At 33.3% G+C, this 13,090-nt stretch overlaps 1 protein-coding gene across 1 annotated transcript; it reads left to right on the top strand.

The window, feature by feature from the left end:
* The first annotated feature begins 8,752 nt into the window (after positions 1-8,752).
* On the top strand, positions 8,753-12,142 carry LOC113496968. The gene is made up of 2 exons (XM_026876377.1): positions 8,753-9,375; positions 9,782-12,142. Exons 1-2 carry the CDS (start codon positions 9,292-9,294, stop codon positions 10,673-10,675), a joined length of 978 nt encoding a protein of 325 aa, XP_026732178.1. The 5' UTR covers positions 8,753-9,291; the 3' UTR covers positions 10,676-12,142.
* Positions 12,143-13,090: the final 948 nt, after the last annotated feature.

The following is a 13,090-nucleotide window of genomic DNA, read 5'->3' as shown; positions in this document are numbered from 1 at the left end:
CTACTGCTTTAGCCAAAGTTAAGGGATCGCTTGCGCAAGCTCTGCGCGACTCTGACTGGAACCCAGGACCCTGCCACTACACCATCTTTAAAAGTAAGACCAGATTTGTATGAAGGAGGTACAACACGACGTTAATCGGTGTCTCTTGTCCACATTTACAAAACTAATACTTTTTCTTATCCAGCTCACTGTTTCCCACAGCTGGAAAAAGGTGTCCCCGAAATCTTTCCAAGATTATTTATCCTGTAATTCATGAAAACACCATACAAAAAATATTTATTACTTAAGGTAGTCTCTATATAAACCTGTGTGAGAGGACAAATAATCGTTTTTCCAGAAACCAGATGGCTTAGGCATTCACACACAATCACAGACACGTCAAACTTATAACAACACCCCGTCGTAACGTCCTGAGGATTGAACTCAAGTTTATTCCACCGTAAGGAAATTCTGAACCAAAATGTTTGCAGAAATAATGTAACACATAATCCGCCTTTGATAGTAATACTGACTCACATTAATAATCCTTTCGCCGGCGTATTTTAAAATACCAAATATTAAGGTTGCGATAGCCGTAATAAATTAGAGCGAATCTTTAGCAATACAGAAGCCATTGTGCAATGTCGATGTTACTCGAGATAAATGAGAAAAATAAATGTCGATATTTAGAGATAAATGCCTGCTGTGTCTTGCTTGATATATTAGTGTGTTTTATTACTATAATATTTAACAAATTGCGAGGCAAAACTATGATTGATGGTACTAGTTGGTAATTATCCGTCGATAAAAGTGGCAAGTCTAATTAAGTTGTTAGGATTGTAATCCTTATTTATTTTATTGATTTCGAACGAAAAACGTCATAGTAGTCAAGTGTATTTCATAATCTTTCTGAGGTCAAGTCATATCTTAAAGAGTGATAGTAAAATCAAATGTCCATTAGCGACAAACCCTGTCGTATAGACGTAAAGTGGATGAACTCTTCATTTTTTAAATAAAATATCAAATTATAAATGCTTAGATATTATGTTAAAATAGAGAAATCAGTTAGCAATGTTTTAAAAATTCTGAGAAATTTGAAAATTCTTTAAATATTCATTAGACAGAGTTTACGAGTTGAGCACTAAGTTTATGCACTATATTTGCCTACAAAGTACGTCGTAATATAAAATTATTCATGCATTCTTTATGATCATAACAGTGGCATAACCTCTGTTCCATAGAAAGTTTAATAAATTATAAATTTGCTTTAATTATTTACGTTTGGTTGTTACGTAAGACAAAAGCATAATTTTAAAATATTATACATTTGTTTCTTAGTTTTTGGGGATAATTTGCGGTTATCAATTTTTTAAATATTCATTTATTCATGACAAGAAAAAAACAAAATTATTCGCATATTTTTTTACCAAAGACAGTGGATATATTTAAATAGTTGGAATATTGTTAAGATCTCCATAGGTAGGTACCAAAAAAAATGAAATTTTAATTTAGAGAATAGAAATATAAAAAAATAATATACAATCTATTAAAATATTAATATAGATCAGAATCATAAACTACGATGATTTTATATGCTGCACTAAAAGAAAAAAATAGATCTGCATTCAGCCGCAACGCCGCAGTATTCTAAATTCAAATGAACAATATCGAGTGGTAAGTGCCAGTCGGGTGCGGTCAAGTAGCCGAGAATTGAATTTATTATACTGTACTGTTAGACATTTTACATTGCAGAGCTTTCAATATGGTGTACTAGACAAAGCTTACATAAAAATACCAGTAATTGAATTTTATAAGAATGCAAAAAGTAACAAGGGGCATAATAGTTAATTTTTATATTGTCCACTTAGCATCCTAATTAAGAACAAAAAAAAACTAAAAAAATCCTATCACATTATTTTCAATAAACTTATGATAAAATTATTCTTCCACTTTTATCTATATTTCATTTAATCTATAATGCTAAACATATTCGCATCGAATACTTTATGACGTAGTCGCTCAAAGAAAGTTGTAATTGTTTACTCTTGTTTGATCCGCTGCGGTTCATCCACCTTGCCTCGGAAGGACGCGATTTCGTTTTCATTGCGTTTACTCTCGTTTATAATAATTGTTTAAATTGAAATTTAACCGCAATTTTATTTGTCTTCCGTTTGGACAAACTGATTTCTAGTTTCCGTTCAAAAGAATTAATTACGATTATAATCGGCGAATGGTTGGTTAACGAGATAGTTATTGGTTGAGTCGGTTTTGAAATAAAATGGAGTTTTAAATATTTAAAGTAAAAAACTGATCTTGTAGATCAACTTTTTTTTGTTTGAATTATCCGCCTTATTGTCATGCTACCTTAATACGGATCAATAACGAAAAAATAACGAACAATTTATTCCGTGTAGTATTCTCAATGAAATTATATCAAAAAGCAATTGCCTTATGTAACGTAGCAACTGTTTTATTACGATCATATACATACACACACCTATAGTATAGGGGGTTCTGAAACCTTGGATTAACTCATAGCCTACTTCTATGTGTTAAAGGACGATAACACCCCGGCGTGTGAAGCCGCGAGCAGTGGCCAGTTCTTTTAATATGTATCTTTTAATCCAGTGGTAACTCTAATAAGAAACTATATTATTATCAAAAAATTAGAAATTGCACCAATAACTCACGTAATTACTTCGCCCTTCACTATTTACGCATATTATGCTCCCATAATGATTGGTTGCGCAACCATTATATTATCAATGCTTTCTACAGCTGCCGTGGTCTGCAGCGTGATTGATGTCTTCGGAACGAATCCATCTTCAATGTGTTCCTTGAAGGTGGGTGCTGGTACTGTTATGCTTCACTTTAATGAAGTTACATGTTGTAGTTTTTTTCTTCTAGGAACTGGTACAGTAAGGAAGTTCAGTCTATTGAATGCTTCTGTTGAGACAGACGTACAACTTAACAGCTTTGTTCACGAAATTGCTGTTTTTCGTGAGCTGTCCTAACTTCAGATTCTACTAATGAGGCCTGACCCAATTCGATATAATTGAAGAAGGATTATATTTAAGTCTACATCCTTTCATCAATTATCAATATTATTATCAAACACATTTTGTTCTAAACTTCCACCTTTTTCATCTACTCTTTGCTCATCCCAACTAAATTCGATTCGGCTGCAAATTGGTCCCGGACATAGAACACCTCTGATTCTTGGCATCCATTCAAATCCACTTTTGTACTACACAATGCACCCATAACATAAGAAACCAATACAAATCCAGTTATACTTCCTTTTAAACTCGCCTTGTCACATTACAAATGATACGATTTCCACGCCCACCGCCACCGCCGCCCGCCGCCCGCTATCAAGAGATGCTGCAATATTATAATTGTATCCGCTGTATCCATTATCGCGTTACAGCCGTGAATAACTTATGCAACAATATGGTGATTTGTAACTACTGCTATCCAATCGGCAATGGCTCGATTCTACTTTGTCATCATCGTTATTCCATCTATTACGTTTTGAGCGTCATTTAACTAAATGAAGGTTTGTTTTCTTTGTGTAGGGTTCAGGAAATAGTTATGTAAATATTCTTGCTATTATTATAAGTACTTTTGCTTTTCGGTTTCATTCCCTCTTACCAGATTAGAACCTTATTCAAACACTTTGTTCCTTGTGTACGTTGTCGGATAGTAAATCCATATTTTGTCTCTATTATAATTATATATGTAAACAATACCGTATGCAGTCTGATGCTTATTTTTTTCATTCCAATAAGCTCACAGCATTAACAGCATCTTAAAGAGATGCTGAATCGCCCAAAAACTTTACTTGAAAATTGAGCCATGTAACGAATTTTTAAATATTTGAAAGACTAAAGCAGTCTAGCTTTAGTTCCTAGATGTAATTTTCTCCCATAAAAGCAATATTTACGAGCAATTATAAAGGTATTAAATAGTTAGGTAAGATATAAATGGGAATTAGTTTGTAGTTCGCTCGCGGGCGTGTTATCAGAGTGTTTTCCCGGATATTCCGACATTTCCAATTCCAGCGCTGCTTACCGACGCTTACTTCCCGATCAACTTATGTTGAATACGTGGAAAGCAGAAATGAGGTTCTGTAGGTATTTGTTGGGAAAATTTTGTTTCGTCATTGATTTTGTCGATAAAGAATGTTACTGAATTAGTTAGTTATTCGATAAAAGCTGAGAGGCAATTCTGTTTTTTAAGGGTTCGTCTCAAATAATAAAAATCGCGCAAGGTGGTTTAGGTTAAGTAAGACATCCTATTTCTAAGATTTTTAAACTCAATTCTGACATAAAATCTGTTAGACAGATTTAAAAAATGTATTGGATGCGTATTGTTTCTTTCCTCTCGTACACAAAAAATGAAGGGGATACAGTGGTATAAAATTTTATGTGACGTTACTTACTAGTACCCATTCTAATAGCAGGTGTTGTTATTTAGCCCCGACTACCAAACGTAAATGCTTTCTATCTTCCTTACTTTTAAATGATGCGATTAAATGAAAAAAAATATTTTTTGGAAATCCTCACGGACTATACAGATAAATATTTTAAGATCTAATCAAATACCCTATTGAAATTTCATGATAATAGAAAAGAACCATTTACTACGGAACCCCAAACCGGTTGAAGGTCAGGAAGCGCACCGCGGAGCACGGACATGTAAATAGCAATTTGTGATAGAAATTGTAGAGCACTTTATTAATACACTCTAATAACATAACGAGCAACTTAATAAGCACGACGGATGCGAACATCAGACGGTAATGGTATGGATGTAGTATAATAATGTGTTATAAATACAGTTGGATTTATGTTTTTGTTTTGTTTGTTGTTGTCTTATCTTCAAACCAGCGCAAAATGATTTATCCAACCAAAGTGTTCATAAGAATGGCGTTAGCTTAGACAGAGTTTGATTAAAGAGTCTTATTATTTTTTTTTCAAATTTGCCGTATCTCAGGCACTTTTAAAACGTGATATTACTGACTCTAGTTGCACGGGTCCAAAGTGTCATTCTTATGGACAAGAACCTTCTTAAAACTTACAACTTGTTGTTGTAAATCTTGCTTTAGTTTTATAAGTAAAGACATGGGGACGCTCCACTGAATCCGCAGTACTACTATCTTAAATAGAATTTTAGAAAATATTATATCATAATTTTATTAACCTAAACCAACCTAATTATACACAACTACAAATATACAAGCAAGTGGTACAATTAACACGAATGGCTACGAATGAAGTTGTCCTGGTCAAACGGACGAGTGACCGCGACCAGCGAGCACACTGGCACGTGTTGCTCTACTCGCCTGCTTACTTTCACTGCACAGATTAAGATGAAGATACATGGTTGTTAAGTGATACTTGACAACATAAAGATATGCAGAAGTTTTGTAAGACGTTGTGAAGTGTTTTTATGAAAAGAAAACTTTTACCTAAGTGGCAGAAAAATAAAAAAATCTTAAATTATTGAAATAAGTTTTTAATGTACTTGCCGATTGTCAAGCAGACGAAGCTCATAATGCTGGTCTCTATCCTAATCTAAAAATATTGAAAAAGAGAAAAAAAAAGAAATACAATAATGCTCTCCCTGAATAATCCATTTCCTAATTGATTATTACAAAATAAACTCTGTCAGTTTTACTGTCGTAATAATAAAAGTTAGTGTGAACGAGTCCCAATAATTTATTAGGTCTTTGACTTTGGATGTGGCAATTCTGGTTAGAGAGGTGAGCTCTCAAAATAACAATTAAGTAACACCGACCAATAAGTGTGATCCATTTGTTGTCCGTTATTATAACGTTGTTAATTGGATTAATTAAATGATTCGGTTTTCATAAGTCGTTATTGCAATAAGTTATGAAATGTTTTATTTTTGCTTCACTTTAAATAGGTAATTGGATGAGTTGACATTAAAAAAGTATTATAAAATAAAATTTTAGCACAATGATGTACTATAAGGTGCCTTGATATAGGTAAATATTTCTTACATCTCTTTCGGCAGATCTGTATTAATTTTAATGTTGTTCTGACCTCTTAGTTTATCTTAAAATCTAGAATAATTACTTTGATATTGCCAAAAATGTGTTAAACATACCGATTGACTAACAAGCATTCACTCTTGATTCATAAACCAATCTTTTATTGCCGCATCCAAACCATTTGCCTCATACAATGATATTCTGAAGAAATACAAACAAGACGAAGATATAGTTGTTTTTATTGCATTCCAATTTACTTTTACAATATGTTAGTTAATTATCCTAAAATTTCGTGTTTTATTTCATGTCATGTTTTACGCATTTTCAGGCAAGGGTTGTGGCTTCTACAAATCATTTATAGTTTACAATTAATTATTGTAAATATAATTAAAACACTTACTTCATTCAGATTTAGTGGAAATGTTTTTAGAGAATATTTAACATTATCGTTTGTAGTAACCGAAGGTAGCGCCATCTATTTAAACAATAGGCAATCTCCGAACCGATGCTTGAATAAATGAACGGAGTGACCGCAGAGACGGAAACTTGTTCAAAACTGGTCGTATAGATGGCGTTGATGTGAAGTAGATATAAAAGTACACTAACCATTTTGTAGATGTCGCATGTTCTAAACACTGTCTATTTAAATCGTGAAAACACAGTTTAAAGTGCAGTCTATGTTCTGATGCCAACAATTGCAGACCTGGGGAAATAAGTACCTAATTATACTAATTATTGTAATCATCAAGTCTAAAACATGTCCAGTATGAAAGAACTTGGCAAACTAATTGATGCTAGTTGCAGAAGGTAAAAAACAAATACTTCATTACTTCGTTCAGTAAATACCTAATAATAAAAAAATCATAAGTATTAAGTACGCACCTACTACAACTAAAAACAAACAGAACAGTAAAACAACAAAATAAACTTAGAACAATATAAGTTTTGCAACAGTAGATGAAGTTGGGGTATTTCGCACCACATAATTAAGAAAAATATTTTGAAAATAATTAAAACATTTTAATCTTTCAGAACGAAAACGTTCACTCCAAAAGATAAGGCATCCAATTTGACTGCAGCATCAAGAAGATTGCCAGATGTGGAGATTGTTGCAGATGCTACCGACAAAATGAAACACGCCAGAAAGTTTCAATGTTTGGAAATATTTGATGCGAAGAATGAACAAGAAATTATAGACTTAACAGGAAATTAAATAGAACATCAAGAACAAAACAACTTACGATAATAAAATAAAGAATTGGAAAGTTATAGACCTTATACACCTTTTCTTTTAATTTTGAAAAAAAGTGATCGATTTGATTGGTGAGATTTTTCATTTAACGAAACGGATAATAAATCATAAACATAAATCTCGCGCCACGAAGTATTGAAAACCCTTGAAATAATTATAAATACTACAAGCAACAAGCGTTGGCAAAACAATAAGGTGACACAAGACCGCCTTCACAAAGTCACCGAGAAAAGATTCTAATGGCATTCAGGTTTTGTAAGCAAAATCTTTTTAAAATCTGTTCAAATCGTTTTTCCAATAAACATCAACAGTCAAAATCTTACCGCGTGTTAACGAGAAAAATATGAAAAGTGAATATATTTGCGCCATCAATCTTAGTCGAGCGAGATTAATGATAATGATGACGACGAAGGTGATCTGCGGCGAGGTGACAAGCGCCTGTACCTACAACAAGATATTTGTGATGTTGATGAAAATATTACTTAAAAAGGAGACTCCAGAAATATAACTCGTCATAAGGGTGACGAAATACTAAAAATTATGTCAGCCAATCCTGACTATCTTATGATCAACCTGCTATCAGAGGAGATTTTTTTTCAAAAATAAACTTTACTAAGATGTTTTTTTACTTTTTATTTAAGAACTTGGTCGCTTAGCGACAACACCGTTCTATTAATTACAAAGAGCGTTTAAAATCTACGACACAAAAAAATACTAAGATGATCATACATTATAAGATGACTTTTTTTTTTAGCTTATATGTGTTTTTTATTTTATTCACTACGCAATTAAACACTATTTTGTCATATTATTCCATGAAATAATTCCATTTACAGACAAAATTTTACAAGACAAATATAAACGAAGTATATTACGTACGTGGGCGGAGAGGATTTCATTTCATAACACAAGGGTTCTTCCATACAATGAAATACCCACATTCACCCAACAATACATATAAAAGACGAACAACTTCTAAAGCCCAATTCTCCAAGTTTCCCACTTAAAACAGGTACTAATAACTTGTTCAAATTAAGAGATTTCACTTAGATCTGTTGAACGCATAATTGAAGTCTGCAGGAGAGTTTTAACGGTCCGTAATTAGATAAATTTGTGTATAAGCACGCCCTTTGTCGTCGACCGCAGCTAACAAAAATTTACGGAGCTTTCGGAAATTTTATCTGCATGGTAATTGATTAAGAAGTTATGTAACTTGGATGGATTATGTTACGGTATGTGTGAGAAAGGGTGAATAACAGAGGTATCATTTTTACTACATATAGGCAATGCCAATGCACAATTTTGATTGTATTGATAGAGTGGAGCAAAGTTGATGAATTTTATAATGTTCATCGATCGTATGGATATTGTTCCATGAGAGTGAGCACATAAAGATTCATCAAAAATTAGAACATTAGCAGCACAATAACGTAAATAGAAAAACCTTCATACTTTTTAAATTCACTATAGAAAATATTACAAAACTTAAAAACTTTTTAAAAGTTAATAAAGTAAAACAAACAGACAGACAATGTAAACGTAGGTGCGATTGTGGCTGCGCTTGAAAGCAATTCCTTGTCCCACTGAGTGGCGCAAAGAAGCAATTAAGATGAGAAAACGCTTGTACACGCCCCGCGATGCTACGCCTTAAGCTGTGTCCATACCATTCGCGGAAAACCAAGACTAGGTGAAGGGGGATACTAAATCGATATTTATAAATTCGAATAATCGGTGGTCTGAAGATGAATCACGTTTCAGAAAAGATTATAATGTTTGAATGTCAATTTTCATTTTTTTCAACTATTTACTGAAAAGGTCAAACAAAACGTGGATAATTTCTTATCAAATTTAAATTGGCACAAAAACTGTACATAAATATTGCATGGATTGTTGTGTGAGCAATTCACACTGTCGCCAGCAATTTTAGTTTTTGTTATACCTCAAGTTATGGGTCCTATCCCTTACATTCCTAAACTCGCAACAATGGCCCATAAAATCCTGACTTTCTCGTCAGTGCGTGCATCCAGTATGGAGCGCAAAAATGTCATACCTTCGTGAGAGCTGGCTGCGACTACTCGTGACAAGTGGTGACATGCTGAGGAACAAGGCCTTTGTCGTACTTACCGTGAGTTGCTTTTTTATTGTTTGAAAAGTGTTTCCTTTCTAGAAACTTACTTACTGTATTTCTTTGTTCATGTCTAACTGTGTTGTTTAATTTTACTTATCACGTTAACGAGGAAACGTGAGATTACTTACACGATGAAACTGATATGTTTATGTTAAGAGTTAAATGTTATCTTGTTTTAGTGGTTCGGACTGGTTTAGGTCAATATCAATTGCAGTAAGAGCCATAAGCCATATCTTAACTATATTATGAAGTATAAAAATATTATGCTACATCTCAACTTCTTAAGATTATATTCAAAGTTTGCCCCACGTGCGACCTTTACAAGCCACATATTGTGAATATATTACGTTACTTCTTACATTTGTGACACTATAAAAGTAATGTAATCTTTCTCACATTTCAGACCTTATCATTCATCTCACGTATTTCTTCAGAGTACACGATTTACTCCAATGGCTGGATACCATTGACACATAATGACATTTATAATCAAATAAGACGGCAACCGACTCCATATCCTGCCTATGTAACTGTCAAACCCGCTTTCAATCCTAACAACTTATTGGCGATAGTCCAAGACACAAAAGATGAAATGGAAAATCTCATGGATGGAGACAGTAAAATATTGCATCAAAAGTTTCCAAATAAATTTTCTAACGTAGATGATAGCAGCACCTTGACAGCTTTCAAGAACAAAGAAAACATGAGAGAAGCTAAATTATTATCTAACCGAGTATCTGACTATTATGAAGACAAAATTATTGAGCTGCCTCAAGCTGAAACTGAAATAATCGTCGATAAAACCGAAAAGAATACATCTGGTAATGAAATGATGTCTATTGATACAAAAAACACTTACGAGGTAACTGAAGATACGGATAAACTATTTAACGAAGGAGAAGATGAAACTAGTAATGACACAGGATATCAATACACACAGCCTATAGAAACGAATCATAATCTTACTTCTAATTTGTACGAAATACTTTCCAAGTACAACATCAATTCCCAAGACAAACTACAAAATTATGACTTATCGTTACGCCATAAGGTTCAAAACTCTTTAACTACAGTACATCGTGTGCCAATCCCATATAGATATAACAGTTTGAATCATTTGCCAGTAGACCCATTGCTTGCTGTATTCCTATCTAACTATGGGTTGTATCTGCCAAGTTTGTATGGGATCAAGTCTAATTACAATAATTTGTACGGTTATCTGGCTTCCAATAACATTCATAATAATAAACCGTTTGGTTTGTATAAAATTTTCTCGGACACTGATTCATGGAATTAGAAAGACAGTTGTTATAATTACTTTAAATAACACAACAGTTCAAATGTTAAAACACATTTTAATTATTTGGTACACATAAACCATGCTTACATGCAATGTGGAATCATTATTGTCAAAAAATATAAATTTTTAGATATTAATATAGCATAAGCGCGGTGTTGTACTTGAATAATAAAATTAACCAACCTAATATTAAGCCTTTAAACTCCTCACCGTTAGGAAATAACAAAAAATTGGCAAAAGGACATCGAAAAAAAATCAGACCGAGTACCGCATCAACTGCATGAAGCCTGTCCATGGAACAATGAACTTTAGGAAGTATAACTTAAGATAGTAATTAGAGTGGGGTATGGTTAAATAAAGGCTCGGAGCTTGGAGTTGGTCCAACGGCCACAGGCGTGACAGTTTCATAGCGCGTTGTGAAAAGTTGCCTTTGTACAGGAGCCAGTTTGCACCACTTTTTATAATGCTTTTTACTCGTTAAACGTCCCCGGATTTTGTTTCTGAGACTTTAAATCTTGTTAATTTTTGATTGTTTGTGGACTTTGTACCGGCTACTTTCAAGTTTAGTTAATTTATAGTACATTTATCTTATGTTGTTTTTGTATAATGCATTTATAGTTACAGTCTCATTGTAGCGGCAGTTATAAGTTTTTTCAAGACTTTTATGAAACATTAACAAAAAAGTAATTTGGACACAAATTTTCCAAAAATACCGTTCCTGTGTAACCAGTTTTGGCAAAACGCCTCATCAATCCACATTATTCCTAAGTTCAACATAAATCATCTCGTCAAGAGGAAAACGGAACAAGTACTCATCAAGGCGGGCCGATCGCTCCTCGCAATCAAACCTCATACATTTCTATAAACATATTTTCCGCATGGACGCCTCGCCTCAAGGAAACTCGATAACTTCACGTAAATTGTAATTGTCGTGAATGAAACACAAATTTTATTTTGGAATGAAATTTCTAACTTGTTCGGTCGTAGAAAAAATATTTGGTCGATGTAATGTCGATTAAAAGAGACATGTATTTTAACAAAAGACCAAATGAGGCATTGAACGTATTCACATATTTATTTAGTTTTTATTTCTTCATCAACATTACTAAATGGCTCTAGTTATATTCGCGTACGTGTGCAATTATTACAAAGTCCATTACTTCTATTTGATAAATATCTCAAATTAACGTTCTGTACTTAAAAACCAACTTAATTATGACCGAAGCATTTTGCTCACGACCCACACACGTTTTGCTTAGCGCAGCAAACTCCCTGTATTTCACAAAATCTAATATTGGAACGCTGCAATGTATTGTGTGTTATTTCAAATCCTATTACCCTGGATATAACATTAAGGATATGATATTGAGAAATGCATTCACAGTTGTGTCCAATACCAAGGATAAGCCATGTGGAATACTCGTTTCATACATTATTATAAGAACTTAGATTTTGTGTCAAATATTATTCAAATCTGATACATTATATTTGAAGTTACATTTTATCAAAATCATTATACTTATCTTCAATCTAAATTATTTTTCTTATGTAATATTATAATTATTTGGACCTTTTTTCCCAATGCTAATATTAATAAAATCAGTTTTATTTCCTGCCCCGCCCCAATACCCAGCCACCATCTTTAAACCAATTATGGTTTGAATTTCCATCTGTTTGGGTATTATTGGGCATCTGGTGAGCGGAATAATGGTTATTAACAGTATTACTTAAAAACAAAACAGACGCAGTTGTATCCAATATCCATACTCTTAGTATATTTCACAGTATTGGAATATTTGGTAAGTATGAAGTTACTATTGCTACGTTCTGCTGTAGCTGGAGTCAATCCAAGCACATAAAGACGAAATTTGGACTCGATTTCTTACTGTATACGCGTATGGACAAAATAGTTTTATGTGTGCCAAAAAGCATGGAATTGTATGTTTAAAATCCAATCGTTCTAAAAATATAAAATCTTATGACACAATTTGAGCTAAAAGTTTAAATATGGTTCAATTTTACTGTTGTAACTTGTTGACCGTAAGAATGGAATTTTCTAAAATGTTGTATATGAAACTGTTTAAATCTACCAAATCTGCTTTTAAGAAAAATAACATGAAGTTAACTTCAATCCACTGATCGAATAGTCCTCCAGTCTTCTCGAAGTGTGCACACATGGAAACACACGCACACAGCTACATAAACTCCATGTTCTACTGGAGAGTACAGAAACTTGTTACTGGAGCCGGCGTTATTCCTATAAGAAATGTTTGTCTCCAATACGTAGTGGTTTATTCATTAGTGCACCATCGCTGGAAACGCGCCCAATAAACTGCTGATAAAACTCCAACTGGACCAACCACACTTTGTTCTCTCTCGGATGCGGCACAAGTTATCGACTCTTTGTGACTC

This window comes from Trichoplusia ni, chromosome 8 (genome assembly GCF_003590095.1).
Source record: "Trichoplusia ni isolate ovarian cell line Hi5 chromosome 8, tn1, whole genome shotgun sequence".
Classification (NCBI taxonomy): domain Eukaryota; kingdom Metazoa; phylum Arthropoda; class Insecta; order Lepidoptera; family Noctuidae; genus Trichoplusia; species Trichoplusia ni.
This window is presented reverse-complemented; position numbering and strand designations above follow the sequence as displayed.

Bases quoted from the DNA above. Each gene is read 5' to 3' on its own strand.
- LOC113496968 (XM_026876377.1), top strand. From the start codon at position 9,292: ATGTCATACCTTCGTGAGAGCTGGCTGCGACTACTCGTGACAAGTGGT. The intron at 9,376-9,781 runs GTGAGTTGCTTT...CTCACATTTCAG, and splicing joins AGGCCTTTGTCGTACTTACC to ACCTTATCATTCATCTCACG.